The sequence below is a fragment of the Gymnodraco acuticeps genome, unplaced genomic scaffold (genome assembly GCF_902827175.1).
Source record: "Gymnodraco acuticeps unplaced genomic scaffold, fGymAcu1.1, whole genome shotgun sequence".
NCBI classification, from domain to species: Eukaryota; Metazoa; Chordata; class Actinopteri; order Perciformes; family Bathydraconidae; genus Gymnodraco; species Gymnodraco acuticeps.
In genome coordinates this window covers 2,731,341-2,757,875 of record NW_022991375.1, presented here as the reverse complement: position 1 = coordinate 2,757,875, position 26,535 = coordinate 2,731,341, and the positions used below count along the sequence as shown (strand labels likewise).

The 26,535-nt window shown below is 41.3% G+C and overlaps 3 protein-coding genes across 4 annotated transcripts; 2 read left to right on the top strand and 1 right to left on the bottom strand.

Moving 5' to 3' along the window:
* The first annotated feature begins 828 nt into the window (after positions 1-828).
* Positions 829-15,349, top strand: LOC117562999 (transmembrane protein 196). Of its 2 annotated transcripts, XM_034241098.1 has the most exons (6): positions 829-888; positions 9,172-9,410; positions 11,452-11,508; positions 13,359-13,494; positions 14,118-14,236; positions 14,492-15,349. In XM_034241098.1, exons 2-6 carry the CDS (start codon positions 9,246-9,248, stop codon positions 14,561-14,563), a joined length of 549 nt encoding a protein of 182 aa, XP_034096989.1. In that variant the 5' UTR covers positions 829-888; positions 9,172-9,245; the 3' UTR covers positions 14,564-15,349. The 2 variants fall into 2 exon arrangements, with proteins under 2 accessions (XP_034096989.1, XP_034096988.1); XM_034241097.1 differs by lacking the exon at positions 829-888 and having other exon boundaries at positions 8,877-9,410.
* On the bottom strand, positions 2,300-3,513 carry LOC117562878. The gene is made up of 3 exons (XM_034240824.1): positions 3,415-3,513; positions 2,941-3,141; positions 2,300-2,746 (listed from the first exon to the last, which is right to left on the bottom strand). Exons 1-3 carry the CDS (start codon positions 3,511-3,513, stop codon positions 2,300-2,302), a joined length of 747 nt encoding a protein of 248 aa, XP_034096715.1.
* A 3,590-nt stretch (positions 15,350-18,939) lies between the features above and the next one.
* Positions 18,940-26,077, top strand: polr1f (RNA polymerase I subunit F). The gene is made up of 4 exons (XM_034241096.1): positions 18,940-19,259; positions 19,984-20,125; positions 20,457-20,665; positions 24,826-26,077. Exons 1-4 carry the CDS (start codon positions 18,958-18,960, stop codon positions 25,247-25,249), a joined length of 1,077 nt encoding a protein of 358 aa, XP_034096987.1. The 5' UTR covers positions 18,940-18,957; the 3' UTR covers positions 25,250-26,077.
* Positions 26,078-26,535: the final 458 nt, after the last annotated feature.

Below are 26,535 nucleotides of genomic sequence, written 5' to 3'. Positions count from 1 at the left end.
CAGTCAGAGCAGAGAGGAGACAACCACACTCACCCGCGTCGAGACTGCAAATGAATTGCGCATGCGCCAACTGCCAAGCCGTCCTGGTTTTGAGCGGGATTTAAATGTTGAATGTAAATGTTTCTTCACTCACTTTCACACTATAATAAATAACTGCCTTTGCTTTGCCTCACACAGCCTCAGTCACTCAATCACCTCGTCCACTGTGTGTGTGCCTCTCTGTGACAAGCTAAACATCATTCATGGCACAGTCTAAATTGTATTCTCAAAAATACAGAAAGTGGGAATCAAACCCTGAGTATAAAGGATGGTTGAAGCCATTTATTGGAGATGACACACGGGCATACTGCCTTTATTGTAAGGGGGATTTCTATGCCAAACTGTCACGTTAAAACCCCAAAACATACTCAAAAGGCAAATACATTTCTGATCTACTGTCGTCTGGATTTAACAAGTTTTGATCCTTGAAGGGTTGGGAACGTTTTTTGCCTACAGCCGCCATTACATGATATGCAAATTAGGCGATGGCGTCATTTAGCGACTTCTGGCGACTTTTCGGACAGCCAATAGCTACTTTCCTTACTATGGAGTTGGCCACACTGCGGAGCTTTCCAGCGATACCTCTGTTGACATGGTGCACACAGCGGTCGCGGTACTTTATGTTACGTTAGAATGCTAACTTTTGGTGAATTTAGGAGAAATCTACAGACGCAAATAGACAAACTATAGTAAAATAAACACTTAAATGTGTATTTTGTACGTTTTCCTTCCAAAAGCCTGAAAGAAAACATGTTATGGAATCAAAATAGCACAAAATCTCAAAATTGACCAGTACTTGAAAAACGATGTTTTTGCCTGCCGTGTCTCGCCTTAAGAGGGATCAGTAAGGTAAGGCTACCGTGACGGTTTGACTCAGAAGGAGTTTAATGTATAAGATCCCTGATGTTGAGGTAACCAGAATGTTTATTTCCACTGTGTACAACATGTTGTAAGGGAGCCACAATCTATCTTTATGCAAGGGATAATGTGCAGCGAGGCGGTCTCTATAAAGAACACCTGCATCTAGATCCCTCTGCAGGTGGTACTTTAACTATATTTTGATGCTAATACTTTTGTACTTTTACTTGTAACATTTTGAATGCAGGACTTTTTATTGTACAGGGTTCCTGCAGGTTTCGCCAACTCAAATAACACCTTTTTAAGACCACTTTGAATAGAATTTAAGAACTATTTCACGGCAATAAAGTATGAAGGAAAATGTATATGAAAGAAGAAATACGTCCCATAATCACTTACAAAGTAAATGTATTCATGTTCAACATAAGAACAGTGACTGAACATAACAGCATAACAGTACAGAACTGTGTTAGCGTGTTAGACAAAAAGTGTCTGTGTGCTTGTGTGTTAGGGTTGTGCAATTAATCATATTTTAATCGCAATTACGATTTTGGCCTGCCACAATTACGAAAACAACATCGGAAAAAACGATTATTTTGCTTTGCTAGGTTGTGACAGTGCACTACAACATATTTGATCTAATTAATTTTTTAGTAATGTATCATTTATTTACAGTGGCGAGCCGTGACTTTTCTACCTAGGCCCTCTGACCCCACCCCCCTCTTCCCTCGAAAAAAAGAAAAGAAAACGTGTTTACGTCACAGCCTATAGTATACTTCAGCGGAATATCAAAACAGCGGCCCGGGGTGCAAAACGCATCAATGACAGCGACCCTCTACCACACAAAACAACACCATTTATATAAACACCTATCATGACAGGACACCCACAGCCAAGTAACAATTACAAATGAATTAAGTCGGCACGGCGGCCCACATTGAAAATCACTTTGACTTACCTTTGATGATCAAATCACCTAAACACAAAGTCCATCCTCCTGTCTTTTTGGATGAAGAACTTGATGGCGTCGTCATGCAGCTGATCCTTTGCTTTTAAAGCAATCAGCAATTCCTTCTCGATCGAAATTAAGGCCAAGTCTGACAGTCGGACTTGCCCAGTCGTGGACCTCGAGTAGCTTTTTATGCGCTTCAGCGCAGAGAAGGACCTCTCCACAGAGGCAGTGGACACAGGTATTGTCAGGATGATGCATGAGAGGGTGTACACCTGTTTCATGCTTTCACTCAGTCCTTTTTTGAGGAGAAACTGATGAATGTCGGCTGGGCTTTTCCCCAAAATGTCAGACATGCCGTACATCACGGCGAGTTCCGTGTGCAGTCGAGGCTGGTCGAAATATCCGCCATAGCTCTCCATCAAACTGTTCAAGGCAGCAGTTGGGAAATAGTTACAGTAATGCCCGAAACTGTTGCGGGTCCAGAAGGGCCAGGAATTCCAGCTTTTTGTGGTCACTGAAGCGGTTGGAAATCTGGGTTAGCAGGCTGTCAATTACGCTGCAGTGGAGCTCCCTGTACCGTGCACGAACGTCTCCTTGAGCTCCACGGCCGCGCGGAGGACCAACCAAAGCCTGGGTTTCATCGTAGACGCTGTCAAAGTTCCCCTTCTCCTGTTCAATTTGTCGCTGTAGCTGATCCACTCTGGCCAGGCAGAACTGCATATCAAAACCTTTGTTCTGAAGTATTTCAAAAACAACATCCGAGTAGGAGAAGATAGCGTGGAAGGTTTTCAACCAAAAGCTGAAATCGAAGCTGGTAAGGAGGGTGATGTATCCATCAGAGCAATGAACAGTTTCGTCATCAAACTCTGTGTGATGGTCTACGATGTGCTCGAACACCTACGAGAGTAATGCTTAGTTTAGAAAAAACAACTTATAGACCTCCAGTAAACACTAAGATTAGCTTTCCATTTAATGTAATACTAGCATAGTTCTTTACCTTCATGTTTTTATGAGTGGGTAGTTTCCAACACTAAATAATTTCTTTATTATTGTTAATATTTCCATTACGTTCATTGTTATTATTATCTTACCTCTCTCAATTCCCTGGTCTTCTCTGCCACTGTGCACACCAAGCGAGAATGAAAGCACCAGCGAGTAGGAGCTGCCCGTGGAAGCCTATGCTGGCAAATAAAATCCAGTAGCTTGGTGCGCTTTGCTGAGCGGCTGAAAAAGGTGGCCAAGCCAGAGAGGTGGGAGAAGAAGACCTTACACTCTCTTATCTTGGAAGCTCCCTTTGACAAGACGAGATTTAAGATGTGAGCATAGCAGTGAATGAAAAGGGCCTGTGGAATTGTTTCCTTAACTTTCGCTTGCACCCCATTCAATCCAGAGGCCATAACAGCTGCTCCATCGTAGCACTGCGCGACCACTTTGTCAATACAGCCACTCTCCCTCAGGAACTCCAGCAGCCGTGTAGCTATGGCCTCTGCTCGTTTGTCCTCTGTCACATCTTCGTACTTGAAGAAACGCTCTTTTATCCCATCGTCAGTGACATATCAAAGCACATATGACATCTGCGCCACGTTGCTAATGTCTGTCGTTTCATCCAACATGACCGCAACAAAAGGTGCCTTCCTCAGCTCCTCTTTCATGCTATCCGTCATTACACTAGCGACAGCGCTGATCAGGTCATTCTGAATCCTTGAAGATGTGCCGGTAAATACTGTTGATGTGGCGAGGTGTGTGTGCAGGTCGCTGTCATATTCTGCCACTAAATCCAGCAACTCTATGTAATTCCCCTTGTTTGATGAAGTTACACTCTCATCGTGACCTCGGAACGGCAACTCCTGCTTGCCCAAGTACACCACACAATTTATCAGGCGTTTCAAAATTCCTCGGTTCCTCTTCACCTTTTCATTATGAAGGATGACACCCCGGCGTTGTTGCTCATCCAGCTGGAGCTCTATCCTGGTGTCCCCAAATGTTTTAAGCCGAATAGTAGCTCTGAGGTGACCTGAAGCATTCTGATGGCGATGTGCTGATTTGGATAAACTTCCTAAATCAGAATATCCATCTCTGGCCCATGACCCACTGTCCGCACCAAAAAGCAAGCAATCCCAGCAGTACAGCTTTTGTTCCCTGGTTGATCCGGTCATCCAGTTGTATCTGGCGTAATTGCCGATATTAAAATGCCTCTCGAACCGTTTGGTTTTTTGAACCAAATTAAGCTGTGGTGTTGGTCGCCCTGTGGTAATTAACTCCAATTTATCCGTGTAACTCATTCTTGAAAAAGACTCGGTTAGTAGTTTCGCAACGATGTCATCACTATCACTAACGTGAGCCATCGTGAATGAACGTATGCTAATTCCGCCTAGCTTGACCCGTTGATATATCACATGCATAAACTTGGCAGCGCAGCGGGCGGAACTTGTCATAAAGTCCGCGATAATAAAGCCCTCCCATTTAGAGGGAAGATATGATTGGTCAATTGTACTGTCACTTGACATTACTCTCTCGTTGTTTTACTATAGCGGGCCCTCTGTGAATCGCATAGAGGGCCAGACGAGCTTTTTTCATGTAACCCTTCACATTCAAACAGAAACTGAACAGGAAGATTCGAAGGATTTATTTCTTTGGAAATTTTATTTTAAATACAATTAAATCAAGTTTTTTCGGTAAAAATATAACACAAATAATATTTAAAAATTTTTTTTTTTTTTTAAATAATATTTAAAAAAAATGTTTTTAAATATTATTTTTTAGAATATCTTAGGCCCTCACAGAGGGCCTAGAGGGCCCTGACGGCTCGCCACTGTTTATTTAATTAATTTTTGTATTGGTTTTTCAGTTGAATTATACGTTCAGGGTAATCAACAGTTAAAAAGATACTGTTCAAATTATTATTTGTTTTAAAGTTCAATAAATTGATGTTTTCAAAGTCAATGAATAATCATATTTAATAATCGTGATATTAATTATTGACCAACATAATCTTGATTATTGCCATAATCGAGCAACCCTAGTGTGTGTGTGTATGTGTGTCTCTGAGAGTGACAAGAGCTATATTCAGAGCTCTGCTGCCTTGGCTACAATCTTTCATCGTTGCTGTTGTATGATTGGTGTTTAGCTGCGGTATTTAGCGTCTACAGCACCTCCGCTTTTAGGGTTGACGTAGACCCAAACTTCACCCGGAGGTCCCCCGGTGTTGTTGCGGGAGCTGCTGCACTAGCTAACGCTGCATTAGCTGCTGCTGCACTAGCTAACCCTACATTAGCCAAACAAACGCTAATTTCTTTTGCAAAAGATGCAGCGGGCTTCAAACACGTTCCCTCCACTGGTTTCAACCAAGCACTAAATTAGATGTTTTCCAACCAAATACGGTTGAACTTACACTTCGCCATATTTATTTGTAAGTAGATTCGAAGATAGGCTACATGAAGCTTGGTTGCTAGGTTACTAGCTGGGTGTTCTCCAATAAGGGGCCGGGGGAAACAAAGTTAGTGATTACTGGTTCCATGTTGATTTAATTCAATACAAATTGTTGGGGGGAACTGAAAGGCTATTACCGTACTGGTTACTTTGCAGCCCGGACATTTCCCCCAAAACACATTTAGACGCTATCGCAACACAGAAGTACCTTTCAAATCCGATAATTTTTAAGACCTTCTGAATCATATTTAGGCCTTAAATTCAGATTATCAAATTTAAGACTTGTTAAGACCCCGCGGGAACCCTGATTGTAACTTTTTTAATTGTCTGAACTTTTCCCACTTCTGTCAATAAATCCTGAGTGGTTACCAAAAAAAAAACCTGCTCTGAAGGTTATTTCCATTTTACAAATCCTGCACTCAGCTTTGCTTTCTCCAATATCATTGAAAAGCAGCCAGATGCTGCTTCTTTTTTTAGTTTTCGCTCATGTTCCCGACGCGCTTGCATTTAAATCCGTCGCTCTGTGCAGCTGGCCTGTACCACTACACATGCTGTGCCCCCACCCTTCTTTCACATAATGGTATGATCCTAGTGTGTCCTCGCATATGATTGGCCGCATGGTGGCCCAGCTAAATAAAGACCCGCCCCTGCCTGCAAGGATTCTCAACAAAAGTAGGAGTGGCTGAAGATTCTGCTTTCCCCGACGGGATTCTGCTCTTCCAACGGCAGCTCGCGATCGGCGTGTTGGAGACCTCTGAATTAAAGTATCAAGTCACCTCAAGTCAGAAGGCTCAAGTCCAAGTCAAGTCCCGAGTCATTGGTGTTCAAGTCCAAGTCGAGTCGCAAGTGTTTTGTGATGTTGTCAAGTCGAGTCTCAAGTCATCAAATTTGTGACTCGAGTCCAAGTCATGTGACTCGAGTCCACACCTCTGCCACACACACACACACTCTTTAAATCTGAAATATGCATTGTAATATGTGTTACTGTTCAAGTTTGTTTGTTTGTTTGTAAATGTTAAAAAAGGATGGACAACATTTTGATACCTTACAATACATATTTTACACACACACACACACACACACACACACACACACACACACACACACACACACACACACACACACACACACACACACACACACACAATGTTCTCTGTTTACATACTGCTGCTTTAAATGTGTTCTATGCATTGTAGTGTGTTACTGTTCAAGTTTGTTTGTTTGTAAATGTTAAAGGATGGAAAACATTTTCACATACATTTTGATACCTTACAATACATATTACACACACACACACACACACACACACACACACACACACACAGTTCCAGTGACGTGCGGTGAGGTTCATGGATGGTGAGGCACTGACTCTTTCAGAGTCAGATTTACAAATATTATATTTTGACCTTAATCGAAATATTCGGTTATTTTCAAAAGCTTTTTTAGTCTGATGCTTCAATTCATTTGAAACAGACCGTTCAACAAAAGGATACCCAACATCTAAATATTGGATTGTTCTTTCTTATTAAGATTCCATTTGCATTACAATTCTGGTCTTACCTTGACTTGAAGATGAAGTCCATGCTATCCTTCTGGACAACAATCTCCATTACATTTTTGTAAAAGTCCTCCTTATCTTCCTCTAGTTTCAAAAGTCTAGTTTGTTGTTTGCTACCGTCTCTGCGTAGAATAACAGTAGCAACAAGAACCTGTGGGCTCACTTGCGCCCCCTTCAGTGCGGCAGAGGTTATGGCTGCCTCCCCTGGTGCTTTTTTCATTGCCGTTGTATGATGAGACCAGCGAGCCTAAATATCATATACGTGAAATAAGTTATTTAGAGACTATGGATGGCGAGGATAAATGTAATAAAGGGATCTACAAACATTACATTGGTGACATACAGTGAGATGGTAACAGGCATGCGCTTAGTGCCCGCTTTCCAGCCAGTTTCTGTGGGGTGACGCATTCTGAGGTGAGGCAGAGCTCATCTGTGCCTCACCTCACCCCACAGTAACTGGCTTGAGCGCGCTCACAAAATAAGTGCCCGCGCTACATTAGTGCCCGCGCTCCAGCAAGTTACTGTGGGCTTACGAGAGGCAGAGCTCGTCTCTGCCTCACTTCTCATCGCTACCCGTAGTTGTAGCGGAGCTCGGCAAATTTGCTGATTTTGACTATAAAAAGCGATTGGAATCATACATAAATCACACTTACAACACAGATCAGTGGAGACATTTTATTATTATTACTATTTCGTTTTTCTTTAGTTGTTTTTTCGTTACATTGGAGTATGACAGTGGAGGCATGCCTCCCCTGACTGCACGTCGCTGCACAGTTCTCTGTTTACATCCTGCACTTTAAATATGTTCATTGAAAACTGTTACTGTTCAGCTTCAAGTTGAAGGACTGTTTCCCATTATTTTATACTTTTAAGAAAATATATCATAGATATTTGTCAAGGCCTTAGCACTGTTTAATTTATTTTGTATTGAAAAGTTAGTTATTTGCTATAATTTATCTATATTGTTTGGTAAAGTGTATGTCAATTAATAAAACAGTAATTTGCATTTAAATTGTCAGTGTTAAAGTGCTTTTTAATGTTTAGTCAAAATGTTAACTTAGGGATTTTGAGTTACAGTTAACTAAAAATGTCGATGTAATCGGTTTCAACAAACGTTTTAAGTATTCGACATTCCGTTTTGAGTACTACTCAATTGACATTTTTAATTCATATTGGGGTTTAGAGATAATACAAATATTTAAGTTAAATCTACCTGATTTTCATATCTACTGTGCTCACAAAATAGCTAGTTGAAGAGATATGAAAATGTTTAAGTTAAAGATACTTGATCTTTATATGTACAGTGTTAACAAAAATTATTAGTTTAAATAACTTAATATATCCATGTTTCTTTAACTTAAAACAATATGTTTGTGTCACTTAAAAATTACTAGTAAATAGAACTCAATTGATAAGATTATACTTTAACTTCAAACATTTAAGTTAAGGTACTCAAACATTTCGATGTAATCGGTTTCAACAAAACGTTTGAGTTCTATTAACTTGTCAGGTTTTACAGTGTAGGTAACACAAGATAAGAATAAACAAGTTTAAATGATTTGCTATTGGTTGTGATGATATTCTAAAGATGTTTGGATTATTGAAAAGTATACAGCTCCCTTTCATCTGAGTGTTGAGAGCTGATTCATTTTGTGCTCAAAGTGCACCAGATTGATGCATTTCACTTCAACATTTAAAAAAAAAAAATCTTCCCGGGGGTGCATGCTCCCGGACCCGCCTAGGAGGTGAGGACCCCAGAGGAGGTCCCCCCTAGAGGATGTGAGGTCCACCCCCAAATAAAGCAGGTTAAAATAATTAAATTGCATACATGCTCTTGAAAACGGGTCCCACAGACCCAAACAGCACAAAGGTTAAAGGTAAGCATATAATAATGTTAAAATGTGCTAAATATATACATTGCAAAAAACAAAAAAAAGAGGAGTAAAAGTAGCCCCCGACTTGTTTTATTTTTTGAAAGTAGCCCTCATCCTAAAAAAGGTTGGTGACCCCTGCCTTATACAATATAGAATCTGAGCACTCTGAGCTTTATAACTATCATGCTGTTTGAGTTTTCCACATGAGGGCGGAGGCTGTGACTCTTTTGTCCCTGTATTGCGCGCGTGTCTGAGTGTGCGCGCGAATCTCCACATCAAGTGTGTGCTCGCGGTGATGCTACCTTGGACAGCTCCAGGCAGCACACACGCACTTGAGCAAGCGGAGATACTCTCTCTTTAAAACAATTTCCAACCACAGAGCCAGCTCACCTCCTCCAGTTTAGTTTACTTTGACCTTTTCACTCTATGCCTACTTTTTTCGGATAACCCCTCCTTTACAGCCCGGTATGGAGCAGTAGAGACGCGGACTCCTCTCTCGCCCTCCGGCTGGAGCTGAGGAGATGCCCGGGACGGGATGTGTTCCAGCCGCAAGATCCTGTGGAGCCTGCTCCTGCTGTCCGTGGTGGAGGTCGGCCTGGGTGTAGCGAGCATCGTCCTGGGAGCCGTGGGCATCAGCTGGGTCCGCGGAGAGCACAAGACCCAGCAGGGCGACGCGTCCCCGGTGTGGAGCGGACTCTGCGTAAGTCCTGAAACAACTTCTCTTCTTTCCTGCGTTTACTTTCGGACAGCATATCCACGTCAGGTTAGGATAAATATCTCAGGGATGTTGTTAAAGGAAGTTGCACGGCTAAAACTCAGGGGAATTATCTGTCTCTGTTCTTATTCAACATTGAATGTACATACTAAAACGTTTCTCACAGAGAATGGGCGGTACAAATCGGTATATTAAAGTGAGGTAAACTAATTTGGCCTTTTAAATGGAAACCATGATAAATAGTTTTTACTTTTTTTATTAGTTTTATTCTTCCTAATAACTCTTAATAAAAACATGTACACCAAAAAATCAGGCTACACATCAACGTTTTTCTTAAAAGTCTACCAATTAAGTGTTGTTTCTGTGGTCCAGGACACTTTTAACTTTTACATCACACACTGAAGTTGATTTTGAAGTCACAGTATAAAGCTTTAAAAGGTATTCAATTGATATGTCGTCATACTGGTGGTGGTTTATCTAATATTAATTACGAACTGGAAGCTGAAGTTGCCAGTTTTAAGACCTATGATGTGGATAAGACTTGTTGGTCACATACTATACATTCGTCCTTTCTGTGACTTAATGTGTTAGTTAGTTTAATGCGATGTTAGAGAGATACAAACGGACATTTGGTATAGGTTCCTCTGTGCCACAGTTAGGGGTCAGTTTCATTCATTCATGCTTGAATTGCTGCTTGGTTCTTAAGCTTTTACGCACAAATATCGACTCTCCCCTCTGCATATGTCTCCTCCTTTTACAGTGCACTCTCTTCCTCATTTTCTTGATTTTCTGCAGAGCAATGAAAAGTTCAATTTCTGACATTTTTAGAAGATATATATAGTCTTGAATCGACAATGAGCGCAATATTACTGCTGTGAGTGTGTGGAGCTCAACTATAAGTCATATATTAAAGTATCTGAATCTGGTTTCAGTATCTCTTGATGTGTAAATATCTGCAAAGAAAGAACTTAGTTATATTACTTTCTATGTTTTTGTGTGGGTGCATAGTGTGTGTGTAAAAAGCTGTAATTCAGTGTGACATCTGTGTGTTTAACCTCACAGCTGTCTGCTCAGTCAGCCCTTGTCTCTTCTGACTATCCAAGAGGTTTTATATCTCCTCTCAGGAACTGGAAGTTATTAGTAGTGACTGACTGTTCCCCCCAAAGTAGATTGAATGTCCAACTTTTGCACAGATTTAGTGTGCTGCTGAATCTGGAAAATGATCCTCTTCATATCTAAATATATCTATCAGGACTTTTTGAGTTATGAATGTTTTGCTACATTTTGTCATATATTGTTAAAAGTTATTAGGCAGCCCTTTAAAAAACAAATGTCATCTGTTACATTTCTGACTTAATCCATAATGATTTGGAGTTTATCATTTCTAAATCAAAAGCACCAATTTCTTTTTAAACAAATACAAGTTTGCCTTTAAAGGAAATAAGCCTAGACACCATGTATTCAGATGTGACATATATACATTTAAGGGTTTTTATATTTTTGTACTGAAATAATAAGAATATTTTCAGAGTGAAACTGAGAAACTCTAATTCACATTTACATCTTTACTTTACAACAGATATAATACAATTACCTGAAAGCAACTTCAAACAAAACAACTTAAATTAAGATCCACTCAGTCTATTTTCTTCTGTTTAAGGCAAACCAATAAGGTCTGAAAGCTCTGAAATAAATCTAGTACGTGAACCTTAAAACCTCAACTTGAACTGATACAGTCATTTTGAGCTGCTTCCAACTTTTCAATGAGTTAATACAGAAGTACAGGTATACAGTACACCCAGTACACACAAACGTATGCCTCCAGCTACTTCCAATGCAGCTTATTTCTCATCGTGCATCGTGGGTGTAAAGAATACAATCATCCTTTCCTGCTGTCAACACATGTGGAGGAGGGGGTGATGCAAATAGTTTACATTTCAAAGAGTTTGTAAGCAGTAACTTTCTTAAGGCTACAATTTAAGAAGAAACTGCTCATTAACTCGTTTGTTGTTCTCTCTCTATCCAGTTTCTGGTCTGTGGGATGTGCGGGATGCTGTGTGCTCGAAAGAGGACAGGTCTTATTGTAAGTATATATTTAGTTGGCTACTTTCCCAGTGGCATCTTTTGTTGTCCTTTTGTGATATGTTTTTGGACTCTCCTGCTGCGGCAAACAGGAAATGCCCTCCAGTGGCACATTGGGAGCAAAAGTGATTTAAAGAAAACGATTCCACATTTTTGGGAATCTGTCCTTTTGCATTTTTGCAAAGTATTGCATGCAAAGATCATTACTACTCTTATACAATTAAGACCACAGCCTGCATCCATTGCATATCTAAGCTTAGCATTGCATAGCTTAGCTTAGCTTTAACACTGGAAGAAAGGGGAAATATGTCCCTGTCCCACTATCGGCACCTCTAAAATTCACAGATTAATACTCAATCTTGTTTGTTTATTCTGCACAAAAAAAGAGTGTGGTCAAATATGTATTGGACAGCTGGTTGCCTGGCAACTGGATACTGTCCAATGAAAAGTCTGGCAAATAACCCTGAAATATATAGTTGTGATGAGTAAACTCCACAGTGCTGCACAGTGCTGCTTCCAGGCTTTATGCTAAGCTAAGCTAACCACCTGCTAGCTTCATATATAACAAACAGATGAGGGAGCTATTAACCTTCTCATCAACAAACTCACAAACGAGCAAACATGAGTTAGAAATTGGAGTCAAAATGTTAATAAGTATGACTGTACAAACAAGGCCTGCATACATTCCCTTACAAGTTTACAAGTGATGTCTGTCTGATCATGTGAAACACCCAAAGGTGCTCGTTGTCCTGCAGGTGCGTTGGCCTACAGTGTGCTCTGAAAAAGACATTTGCGGAAATCAGAGGAGACAGGCAGTCACCTCTCCTCTTCTCTTTCTGTCGTTCCCTCCATCTTTTATACATAGTGATCCCATCGCAGCCTCTCTGTGCCTCTCCTACAGGGAGGGCACTAATGATGGATCAATGTCAGCACAATCTGCTGTAACAGAGACATCCCTCAACCTTTCTCTCCCTCTGTCTCACCCTATCCATCCCTGCCTATTGTCTCTGTCGCCTCCTCGTGACTTTCCCTTTTTCATCGCTCTCATCTCTCCACCTTCTCTGTCCAATCTCATCCTCCCCGGTCGTTTCGATGCTCTGACTCTCTCCATCTCCTCCTTCCTTGTTTGCCTGCGGGGTGATGATTGCATTATGTTGGTTTTGCTCCGGAGTCCTGCCAGCCGCTTTCCACACTTTACAGAGTAATGACTGAAATTGGAGAAGCCTTTTTCCATGTGGTTAAAGGCACTAAAGGCATCTCTACTGGGAGCAATAAGAGAACCTGAACTCCTGACACAACACACACACAAACACAAGCATGCCTGCACAATAAACAGGAAGTAGAAGTGAATCGATTGTATTTTATTATTCTGATTGCAAAGCGACTGCAGTCATTCTCCCATCACATCCTGGTGGGAGGGAAATTTGATTCTCTTACTGAGTTTGAATTTTCCAACTGCTTTTTTCTAAGGTAATCCATAAAATGTGATTTATTAGACACTGAAAGGAAAATCTCACGTACTGTCTAACACACACAAATCAGACACACAAACACAAACACAAAAACAAGTGAGTGATGCAAGCATATTTACAAGCTGTGCAATATTTCTGGAAGAGACAGTATGCTTTGAGAGCCATCCAATTTTCTAATAGGAAATTTGATTTATTTTGACTGATACGCATTACTCATCAGAGCAGCCGTCGTCCAAAACAGAAAATGATGGAGATGAATCTCAATGGTAGCTTGTATATCTCCCATCTCATCCCTTTTTGTCAGTTTGTTTACAGTTTTGTGGAGAAGATATCAATTCTGCCATTTGCATTGACATAAACCATTCTCCCTGTTCCCCAGATGATCCTATTTTCGGCATGCTGTATCTGTGGTCTGATTGGTGGGATCCTCAACTTCCAGTTTGTCCGGGCTCTGAACAAACGACCAGACTCCATGCACTCCATCCATCTGGCTGCCATGACGCTGGCCTGTCTGGGTATAATATAACATAACACAATTGTTAATGTCTTCTTCATGTGACAAGTATGCTATCATAATGAAGGGATGTTGTTAGTAAGTATATTTGTTTGAGGGGTTTATATGTATATTCAAAGGTTTTACTGAAGGGTAAAGCAGCTTTTAATATGCCACCTATTAGCACTGTTAAATAACTCCAACCTGTTACTATCAGACATCATAGCTCCACCACTGTCACAGGAAGTGGCGTTGTCATCTCTTTCTCCACATAAAACAGTTAAGGGTGGGCTTACAGTAATGAAACAGCAGTGACAATGCTAAAATGCTGATTTCAAACTGGCATAATGTTTACCATGTTCACCATCTTAATTTGGTGTGCAAGTTTATTACATTTGCTTTTGTAAACATTTGCTTATTTGCACAAATTACAACAGCATACATAATAAAATACCTGTTATTTCCACTGTATAAAATGAAGGGATCACGTGAGGGTGACATACAGCTCTGTACCTAATTTCCCAGCAATGCATCCAATAGCTGGTAAGAAATGTCAATGGATAAAACATGAAACATGAGGAAAAAAAACTCTTTCATATAGAATAAAGATATCTTCCATTGTTTCCCTTTTCCTGTCTTGTCCAGGGATCTCTTCCTGTACCTTATCCACGTGGCTCACCTGTCGCCTGGCCAGCTCTGAGCAGCAGAGGATGTTCCTGGAGAGGGAGCACTCGCTGCACCACTCGCACGAGATGACCGAGAAGGTGAGCTTCTAATTGGTCAGCTTGTCAACCGTATGCTAACAGTGTATGTTTCATGGCCAATACTAAGCAGATCTTTGTCTCACTGCTCCGCCTGAACCTGCTGGATCTGTCAGACCATGCTGAGGAAGCGGTAGAAGTTTTCATAAGACACTGTAGTGCTTGGAAACAATACCCCTTTTTGTCCACAGTGACCACCAAAATAAAAATAAAAGTTACTTTGTAGTGACCAAGTGTGTCTGTGTGTCTCCCTAACAGGAGATCCTGGACAACTCCAGTAACGGCATCCCTCAGATCTCCTACAACGGACACAACCAAGCATCACCATGACGACCTATCACCAAAGACGACACAGAGACGGTTCATGAATCGCTCGCTGTGCTCTCAGATGAAAAATACTGCATGTCGTTTTTTCCACACATCCTGCGGCATAAGCAGTAACTACATCTTGACCGCAGGGAGTGAGTCCAGGTCTCTCAACTTGGACGCCTTTTTTCTGCCACCTGTTTAATAGAAGAACATTCTGACAACAGGAGGAAGGTGTTTGAGCCTCTGAATGATTATGCAAACACAGGTTCAAACCCCCTTTGATCAACTCAAACCAAAGCCGGGATGGAGAGCTGCTGTTAGGGTCATAATTCAGGTGACGAACCTCGGCGTTCGGTATCTGACCTTTAAAGTAACGAGTTTGAAGGATAGATTTTATCCAATGAGATGCCCTCAAAGTAATGAGCACAAACCAAGCATGCAAGTGATTCAGTTGAATAGCCACTGCTATTTCAGTCTCAATGTCTTTATTCTCTCTGTGTCTTGTTATGGGTTTATGGAATGCAGACCTTGAGATAGCTTACAGTAAACCGTATGTATCGTCTGATTAGGAATGCTTTGATATGAAATACGGTGATGCACAGTGTACTGTATTGTATATCCATGCTTATATATATATATATATATATCAGGACTCTAGCTGTAACCACAAATCAAACATATTTTTATAAATGCTTCTTATAAAAAGTGAATTAAAGTATGACTAATCTGAGTGATGGTTTATCTTGCATGGATTATGTCAGTTTAATTGAGATTCAGATTAATTTACACACAGACACAAAAAACACACAAACACACAAGATGCAGCAAAATGAGTTTAGTCTTGTGATCCCAAAATATTTATTAGATTGAACAAGCCTAAGGATTTTTGCACATTTCTGTCAATATGCAGGTGTTTTGAGTTATCACATAACAAGTTGCCCCCTGACAGCATTCTAATCAATGCACTAAATGTTTAATTTCCATTAAATAAATGTAATAAATCTTTAAAACCAAGTGTACAATATTACTGACAACCTGCACATCAGGCTGTCACTTGTGATCAATGAGGAGCAAGATTTAGGGAGTCTCTTCATTCCTATGGGAGCTCAGAGGTGGATTTGGCTCTGCTCAAGGTTTACATAGTCATCGTAAAGCTAAGCGATGAGGTAAATCTCTTTAATAGCACCTCTCAAGCAATACTTAACAGTATCATATACAGTCAAACAGACAGACACACAGCTGTGACCTTTAATGAAGATACGCAATTACTCTGGCAACATCATGGCTGCTCAATACCTCATTATGGTGTTTGTCTTGTGTGTGTTTGTGCATGTGTGTGTTTTAAATATAGCTCACATACTGTAGCTACTGGGAGCTCTTGCTGACTAAGAAACCACGTCACAATTTATCACTGAGACAATAAGCAGGAGTGCAAGAAAGTGTGTGTGTGTGTGTGTGTGTGTGTGTGTGTGTGTGTGTGTGTGTGTGTGTGTGTGATAAACCTTGCGTGCGTGTGTGATATGCTGAATCATGTGATATCCTGGGGTGCTGCTCTGTCAGAAAACAGTAACACTAGAACACACTGTGTGTGTGTGTGTGTGTGCGCGCACGATAAAAATTGCGTGCGTGTGTGATATGCTGAATCATGTGACATCCTGGGGTGCTGCTCTGTCAGAAAACAGTAACACTAGAACACACTGTGTGTGTGTGTGTGTGTGTGTGTGTGTGTGTGTGTGTGTGTGTGTGTGTGTGTGTGTGTGTGTGTGTGTGTGTGTGTGTGTGTGTGTGTGTGTGTGTGTGTGTGTGTGTGTGCGTGTGTGCATGACCTAATTGACACCTTAGGTCACCCTAATGATCTGAATATGCCATGGCAGGTGAGAACAGGATACAGAATCAATAACCCTAACCCGTCTCTTATCAGATGAACAGCTTAACAGCAACCCTGCCAGGAACCAGCAACCCTGGTGCACGCCCTGCAGTTTTACATAATGAAGGGCATGATGCTGGGAAAAGGCATCATACTCAGGGGTTTTACACAACATGAAAGATGCCTGTCAGTAATCAAAAGGTTACCATGCTTTTTTTTAATACAGGAATAAAAGACAGACTTAACTGCTGTACCTCCCATTCTCCTTGCAGTGTGAACATTAACACTATGCTGGTCCAAGCTTTTCTGTCTGAATCACAAACCAATTTCCATACTGTCAACCTGGGGCTTTCACTGGCCTTGAAAAAGTTGCACACTGTCCGCTGTGTAGGAACAGTGTTTGTGCCTTTTGCTAACTTATGGTCGGTAAATACAATTCCAGGGCATTCATATTATTAACATATTTCCATTTTACAACATGTGAAAGCAACATGTCACATTGTATATTAGTTGACATGCATATTAAAGATGTAAAAATAAGTTTAATCATTTTACTTCTTACTTAACTTGTGGCATCAAATAATCCAGGATATCTGTAATGGCAATTTTAATGTTCTAATGTCCTATATCCTATTGCCATTACTTCACAGGAGGGTTTAGAGTGATCCTGACGCAGACACAAACAGATGCATTTCCGGTCTTTTGCTGCAGTTTAGAATGATGTTTTATTGCTTTACATACCAAGGTTTAGTTATACTGTGTCAAAGGTATGAGCATCTGCCGGGTTGGTAGAATCGGTATGCTCTTCCTCCTGTGTCCTCGTCATTTCCTGTCACCTGTGACCCCTTTATACACCTGGTGCAGCTAAACCCCGCCACCAAGTGTTCTAAATAATATTGCACTATACATATAAATTAAAGTAAACTGAGACACCAACAACACCCATAAAATGGCTCCTACAATATCTATGAGATGGAGCAGATAACGTATCTCTGGGGTTACAACATTTGAAATGTGATAAAAGGTGGAGTCCTATGGTTTACTACAAGATATTTAAGTGGATGCATTGTTTTGTATACCAATTGGTTGGTGTATTTGTGCTTTGTTATTTATCATGTTTAATCTTATCTCATCTAATTTTCCTGTAATTTAGTGGGAATGCTGATACAGCATTCCAACTATCTGTTATGCTACGCACGAAATTCTTTATTATTCCGCCGGGTTATTTTGCGCTGCTTCTTCTCCCACATTGAACATCGCAGAAACTCCGTTCAAACGGGAATCAATGGCTATTACTTTTATCATTCATAACTTTCATAATTCCAGAGATACATCCCATTTTTAACATGGAAGTCAATGGAGAACTCTTCAGATTTCAACAATCTTCATGCAACTTCAACTGCTAACTGCTCCTTCTTCAACTGCTAATTGCTCCTTCATATTTTCACTCAGAAACCTCATTCCAACTTTAAAATGTTACACATCTTTCTGACATTATTTGTGTAACACATCACAAATGTGATGTGTTACACAAATATTCACCGCAATCTTCACCTGTATATCACCTCTCCATGCCTCAACAGCTCTACGTCAAATCTGACATCTCACCATTTGCCGTTTCTAAGGAAACGCATCCCTCGCCATAAAACACGATGTTGTCGTAACGCCTATGAAAAGGGTCAAAACAGCACCACACTTCAGATAATGGTTAACGGTCCAGCCCTCAACAGCTCTACGTCAATTATGGGGTTTCATCATATGCCGTTTCCATGGAAATGCATCCCTCGCCATAAAAGACGATGTCGCTATAACTCCTATGAAAATATTTAAAAAGTGCTCAAACTTCACATGTGTGCTAACAGTCCAGCCATGAAGACATCTACAGGCCAGTTTTGAGATTTCTTCAAATGCCGTTGCCATGGCAACACAATGCTTTAACTTCAGTGAAAATGCTCCAAACGGCCCAAAACTTCACAGGTTTGGTAACGATGCAGCCATCAACGCATCTAAGCGTATTATGGGATGTCATCAAATGCCGTTGGCATGGCGACAGATCATTCACTATCAAGTTAGTTCAAAAGGTTGCAGTTCAAATATTCTGCTGCTTTTCCAAGCCTTTTTACTTTCTTTTCTTCTCTCATCACACATTCAAGCCCCCAGTGTTCATGTATAATCTAAATTCTTCACTTTCTTCTTACACATTACATTTCAGCATAGCAGTTTAGCGTCAGCTTTTCAGCATAAAGCATTCCCACTAGCAATTTCTTCAGGAATTGCATTTTCTAGTTCTATGTTAATATGTTAATATTTGTAGGCTACTTGTTTCTATGCTATTATGACATTATGCAAAACTGAAATGAAAATGTGATGTAATTGAAATACAAATTCAGTAGTCATAATAAGGCTATCAATCTTATTTAAAAAATATAATTTCCAATTGTAATTTCACCTCCTGTCCACCAGGTGGCAATGTAAAGGCATATTTTGACTTTCGAGCCTTCATTAAAGCGGAAATTGCGTGCCTTCCTCTTCCGGTATCACAAACAGCATGGCGAAATTGGAGCATGCAGAAGACGACTCACAACATGTGAAAATATCCAGTGAAATAAGCGCCAGTAGCGCTGAAGTCCAGCCGGCCGCAGATTCCTCGGCACCGGGCAGAGACGGGGGCGCGCTCTCGTGCGCAATCCCGTCGTTCTCCGCCGCCGTGGAGCTGCTGTCAGCACCGTACTCGTGCCTGGTGATGAACACGCACCGGAGACACATCGCACTGCCGCCCATGTACCTGAGCAAGAAGAGGACCGGCATCCAGGAGGAGCTGGAGGGAGAGCTGCTCAAGTTCTCTCAGAGGTAACAACACCTGACACGGTTTAGCAACATAACTCCTTCAGCTCTGTCGACATGCTAGCCATTGCTATCATCATGAAAGGTGTAGCCTGTCTCTACTGTCTGCGTAGCCTTCCCATGTCTAGTTAACAATTGAGGTTTGCAGTTAGTGGCAACGTGTTTACCTCCCTGTGTCATTGATAATAACTTGGAGTCAAAGCTTGGTTCTGACAGTTGTGGATTATTGTTTCGACATGTTACTCAAATAAACGTAGCTACTAATACTGAACTAATACTTAAAGTATTAAAAGTAAAAGCACTTGTTGCGTCCATGAAGCCTATTTAACTACTTTACTTTACAACTAGTTTATTTGAAATATCAATGCTTCACCTTTTGTGTGTAAACATTGATCTCCAATAAAACTAGTTAATAAAGCTGCCCATTTAATGTAAAATAGTGGAAAGTGAAATTGAGTCGCTTACTTTCCACAAACAAATCCAGGATCTCAGCATGACTGTAAATAGAGTAGTCTGGTGGGTTGCAGTCCTTCTCACATCCGTTTACAAGATTTTGGTTGTATTAACTTAAAGACAAATACACACACATCAGACATATTGATTATTCAACTGTGTGTATAAGTGAAAGGGGACATCTTGAACACATCACACCTGTTCAGTCTAACAATCAAGTTCATAATGTATTTTTGTGTATGAAACTAATTCAGCTTGTCTTGTTTTACCTGTGCAGTCTGGAGGGAGTACCCCTGGCTTATGAGAACATCAGCATATTGGGACATCATGGAAGCATCTACGATGACAGCGGCTACATCCACATGAACATAGAGGCCAACTTTATTCTCTTTCAGCCCGAAAAAGGACAAACACTGCTGGTAAGATTTACATGTACTGCTCTAAGCAGATGTTTTTTATTCACAGTATCTTCCAGTGATCCTCAGTTTTGGCATGTGGACACATTCTTACAATCTCTGTGTAAAGAAAATATATAAGCAGTGCAGTCCATTGGTTAGTTTAAATATTCAGGGGACTATATAACAGAAATGTGTGATGTACTTGCTTTGGGGGAACATATTATTATTATTATTGCATTAATCTGGAAAAACTAAAACAATATGGCAGACAATCTACTAACCCCATGCAGAACTTTACCTCTGGCCACATTTGTTGCATGTCATTTAATTCCTACTGTGTTTCTCTTCCCAGGGTAACGTCAACAAGCTAGGAGTAAGCCATGTGGGCTGCCTTGTGCACGGCTGCTTTAACGCCAGCATACCCAGACCTAACCTGGTTTCCGTGGAGACGTGGCGGGACGCAGGGCCGAGAATTGGAGCAGAACTGGAGTTTGAAGTGACCGCACTCGACGCTGACATGATGGGGGTGCTGCTGATCAGAGGACGACTGAACAGGACCAGGTAAGAGTGCAAAGGTGGCTGTTACAGTGAAAGAAAACTAATCAGGGTTCTCTTTTGATACATAGCTGCAAACCTAATTTGCTCAATTCTACATATGAAGAAATCTCGGACACGCATTTCACTCACACTAACAATATAACATTTCATTTAGCTGACGCTTTTATCTAACACGACCTAAAATAAGTGTCAAACAACAAATTCAAGTTTTTGGCTGATTGAGATATAGTAAAGGTGGGGTAGGTAATTTTGGAGAAACCAGCTCGAGATCGCTAGAATTTGAAAATACACAGCTGGAAAAAATCTGCCACTTCCTTACAGAGCCCCTCCTCCAACACACACGAACGCACACATGACCAATGAGGGCACGAGATAAGTTTGTGCACAGATGGAAGGCTGACAGGCAGGTAGGCCATCCAGCTATTTTAGCCGGGCCGGCTCAGATGATTGGTCGTGCTTTTTACAGTACTACGGCTTCTACAGATGAAGTTTTTTAATGGATTTTTTGTCAAAGCACTTAATGTATTCATTGCTATCGGGATGTTAAGAGCATTCCATGTAATATAACAAAAAGTGTATCTCGAGCCGGTTTCTCAAACTTACCTACCCCACCTTTAATGTAGCTTATCCAAAGTCGAGCTAACTTTAGCTTTATTTACAATATCTGCCAACACGAGACGAAGCATACGTTGTCATCATAATGATAGTCTGCAGTTATTGACATATTCACATCTCAAGGCGGCGTCTTTTCTTCAACACGATGTCCTGCGGCGTATGGGTGCATCTAATCTAATTTACAGATGGCCCTGAGCCCAATAGAGATTGCCCTGAAAAATGCGCGCGGACGAAATGACGCACGAAGGGTTTGGGGGGCCTCCGTCCCCCTAGAACATTTAGATTTGTGCAGGTCTTAGATGCTGTCTGGTGCATTCTCTAGACTGAATTATAAGATGAACCACCACAATATTATATTGTACAATTTCAATTTTATTCTTCATTTCACTTGTTTGTTTGTTCTTGTTTGTGTTTGCTTGCTTGCATGCCCTGCATAGCTAAAATAAATACTTAAGTTGTTGGTCAAGACACTTTCCATCTGATGAAGGCAAATGCCTTCCCAGATGTAAAAAAGTAGAAAACATGACATTCAGTTATAACTGCCAAAACAAACATTATTTACACTATTATGGCCCCTGTTAAAAATGTTTGTAATGTTATCTACTGTAAGTTGGTCGAACGAATGCCTCCTCATCCGGAAGCTGACCGAGCAGACCGGAGCAGCAGTCGAGAGGAGCCGAGCGCATCCGCAAAGCACACAAAATGGCGACGTCAGAGTTCCCGTTAGCCGGTAAATCTAAATCTCTCCGATCAAAATGTCCGGTCAAAAATAATTTCCCTTTAGCGCAATACCGCTTCAGTTGCGCCACTTATGTGACAGACAAGAAGAGTATGTGACAGACAAGAATAGTCCATTATAATGTCTAACACTTCATGTGGAGAAAGAGATGTCCTGTATGGGTTGATTGTGCGTTGATCTGTTGGTAATGCCTCGGGGTTCCGGTGGGCATGTAAACAAATGCATAATGCTGCGCTATACTTTGCGGCCTCACCCGGTTGCATAGTGACACTTATTGTTTAGGTGTCTTTTAATAAGCAGGTAGTCATATCATTAGCTAGAACTAGCTGGATCTGATCGATATGGACATAAACGCGAGTGAAGTCTAATCTGACGGGAGAGAGAGATCAGCTGCTGCTGACGAGTCGACACGCAGCTCTGCATAATCACATGCAGCGGTGAGCGGACAAAACACACACTTCAGGTTAGAATATCACACGTAGCTATTTTAATTAGCTCTCAAACTACCTAAACTAGTTATAGATATGTTTAGTTTTACTGTCGGGTCACTCATTACTGGATCCGTGAGCTGCATGATACTGGCATAATAGATTGCCCGATCGGGCAACCAGCAGGTGAGGCTTCATTGCCCGAGCTAAATACTAGATGGCCCCGGGCCATCGGGCAGTCGTTAATGTCGAGCCCTGGTGCATGTTGCACTTTCGAGTAAATCGCCAGAACGCCGACACCTCCACATCACTCCACCGCTCCCATGTTTTTTTTTGTATTGCCATGAGTTAGTCTCTCTCTGTTGGTGCGCTGGGCTAATGCTAATGCCAGCAAATACAATGGCGGCTTCACAACACCTTTCCGAGTTTTACAGGACGTGGTTTGCAATTCACCCAGCCAATCAGAAATGGGAACTTTTTTTCTCCCCAGGAAAGTACCTGCTCTCTAGCAGGGACTGAAAAGGGGTGAAAAGTTCTCATGAACTAAGTTCTCTTTTTGGTGTGAACGCAAAATCCCAGGAACTAAAAGGGAAAAGTACTTGACTGCTACTCCTGTCAGTATCATGAGTCGAAAGTTTGCTGCTTGTCATCCTCACGTGTAATAGCGAAGAAGTGGTTGAGGAACAAAGTAGGGCTGTGCAATTAATCGCGATTACGATTATGGTTTGCGACGATTATGAAAACAGCATAATTGACAAAATACGATTATTTTTGCTGGGTGCGCTTTCGCCCCTCTCTGAAAGCCCACTCGGCCACGTGGGAGTGACATGTGTTGTGAGTGTTCAGCGCGAGCGAAGATGTCAGATCAAGAGCAGCAACTCGTTTAAAAGAAGGGTACAACTATTTCCACTATTTGGAAGTACTTTGGCTTTCAGGAGTCCGACGTGGAGCAAAACAAAGTACAGTGCAGGATTTGTTACCAGGTTGTGTTGGCACCACACGCTAACACAACCAATCTCTTTAATCAGCTGAAATACAACCACAAAGTGCAATACGACCGGGCAGTAATACAACAAAAAGCAGATGCCCGCTCGACTTCATCCACCACATCATCACAGTCATCGATTCAGGACGCATTGTACAGAGCAACGGCCTACGCGACGAGCTCGCAGAGACACAGAGATATTACAGGTGCCATTACATTTCACATCGCTAAAGATATGTGCCCAGTTAGCACTGTTAGCAACCAGGGCTTTAAGCAACTTGTCAACACGTTGGACAAGCGTTACGCGATGCCGTCTCGGTATTATTTCAGCAGGTCTGCGCTGCCTGCGCTATATGACAAATGCCGTGGGGAAGTTGAGAGAGATGTGGCTTCAGCTGACTACTTTGCTACCACAACAGACCTATGGTCTAGCCCAGGGGTGCCCAACCAGTCGATCGCGAGATGTGTCTAAAAATAGAACAACAATATTCAGTTTTATCGTTAATGTCCTGTAACATAATCTTCCTGTGCCAGAATAATGCACTTGAACGCATCAAAGCTTTGTGATTGGCCGGCGTCACCCCATGTGTCGGGGCGTGGCTGAGGGTCTTCAGTACAGGTGGCAATATCGTCACCTGCCTGCGCTCATCTCTAAAACCAGACCATGTAAACAGGCTGGTGTTTCTTGCGAACAATCTTTAAGAGATGACATGAGCAGCCCTACCAGCATTTGCCATGGTGGCCTAAACATTTTTATTTGGTCTTAAATTGTAGTTCAACATTTATTTCCTGTTACTTCTGGACCATGACGGTTGGCCAGCCTTCAACGTTTAACTGAGTGGAATATGTTGAATATGTTTTACCAAAATGTTGGCTATATGTTAAGGAGTTTTCAGTAGGTTGTGACAGTGCACTGCAACATGTTTGATTTCATTTATTTTGGTCTAATTTATTTTTATTTATCATATTAATAATATATGTTTAGTATGGTTTTGGAAGTGCGCTCCAACATATTTGATCTTGTTTATTGGTAAAATATTATTTGTTTTAAAGTTCAATAAATGGTCAATGAATAATCGTCAAAATAATCGTGATATCAATTATTGACCCAAATAATCGTGATTATGATTTTTGCCATAATCGCACAGCCCTAGAACAAAGACTGTCAAAAGAGGTACATGATTATAATAAGTCTGCCACATCCATTTGGATTCTAGGGTCCACGGTGATGTCTTCAAGCGACAAAAGATATTTAAGTTGCAATGTTATAAAACCAGTTTTTTTTTATGCTCGTGGGGATGCGTCTTTTTTTTACTACCCACGTGAATTTTTTTACTGGTTGTAAAGTGCTTTTGAAAGGTGTAATTAAACTCTTGATTGATTGACTGTGTTTCAGGGTTCAAGAGCTGCTGGCTATGGCTGAGAGTTCAGAGTCCGGCGTCCCTGCAGACCAGCCAGAACCTGAACCAGAACCCATGGAGGAGTCTCCTGAAGACACCCCGAAGAAGAAAAAGAAGGACAAAGTCAAAGAGGAGATGACCACACCCTCCTGCCAAGACACAACAGCAGAGCTGAACGGAACAATGAACGAAGAAAATGGCAATAAAGCTGGTGAGAAAAAGAAGAAGAAGAAAAAGAAAAAACATTTGAAAGAAGAGGAGGTGGAGGTTGAGCTCTCTCGCATGGAGGTCAACGGCAGTGACTCGAGCGGTTACCTTAGTGACAAGCCGAGCACGAAGAGGAAACTTGAAACTGACACAGATGTCCCATCCAGCTTAAGTGAAGAAGCACCCAAATCCAAGAAGAAGAGAAAAATATAACATTGTCTGAAAATGTTTCCACTGTTTGGAAATCAGGTCGATTGTGTGTAATAATTCAGACAACATTAATGACAACAACGGTTCTGGGAGAATATACAGACGTGCCTTAAGGAATGACCAACCATTTTAGCAAGCAAGATCTCTGGTTGGTTCCTTTAAACTCCTTAAAAAAAATTGCAGACCAACTTGCTTAAAAAAGCCATTCTACAATCACATGTTGAACATTTTTAAAAGCTTAGACGACGGGTCTGTCTCTATCAGACTGCAACTCACTCATACAGCCTGAGGAGGGAGCAACACTGCTTCATACTGCAACACTGGGGCACCAACAGGAGTGATACCTCAACAACTCCCACTGTCTTAACATGGATCTGAGAGTAAAAAGGCCTTGTATATTGGATTTACAGAGCCAAATAGGGAACAAACATATGAATATCATTGCTTACTTTGGTACAATTTCTCCTGCTTGGATACTGAAGCAGGGCTCATCAACTCCTCAGACTGCTGAGCAACTCCTCAGACTGCTGAGCAACTCCTCAGACTGCTGAGCAACTCCTCAGACTGCTGAGCAACTCCTCAGACTGCTGAGCTCAGTTTAAGGCACTCAACTTTTCTTTTGTCTAATGTGCCTCTTTTGAAAAGTTTGTCTTGAATTACAGCTGCGGTCTAAGGACAAAGCTTTTTACTCAAATATTCACGCTTTTTAAAGAACAAAACTGTTCAGTCAAAAATGTGTGTTTACCTTCCATTGTTGTAACTGAAACCAAAATAAATGTTAAATATTCATAACCAATCCTGATTAAAGAGTTCTATATTTTGAAAAGTTAACCCTGCTTCCATTTTCTTTTTATTAACAATCACAATGTTTGATTCAGAAAACATTGATTGGGACAAAAGTACATCCCTGTCACGATAACGGTTACCAATATGCAGTGGCGGTTCTACGGGGTGGCAGCTGCCACCTCAGAAAAATGCCTTGCCACCCCAGTTGGCAGCTTTGTTTTGAAAGAAAAATTGTTTCTCATCGGACATTTATGAGAGAAAATCTCTAATGTGCAAGTGAATGCAGCACAAGACGCGAGTCTTGTAATGGCCTGTCCACACAGCGGCGTGCGTTGAAGCTTGCCGGCAGGGGGGGCTGAAACTCGACCAACAATCAATCACATGAATCTCCCGCCCCGGACACACAAGCACGTGGTTTGATTGGCTAGAGCTTGTACTGGCATATGATTCGATTGGCTGACGCTTCCGCCGAAGCTTCAAAAGTTGAACATTGCTCAACTTTT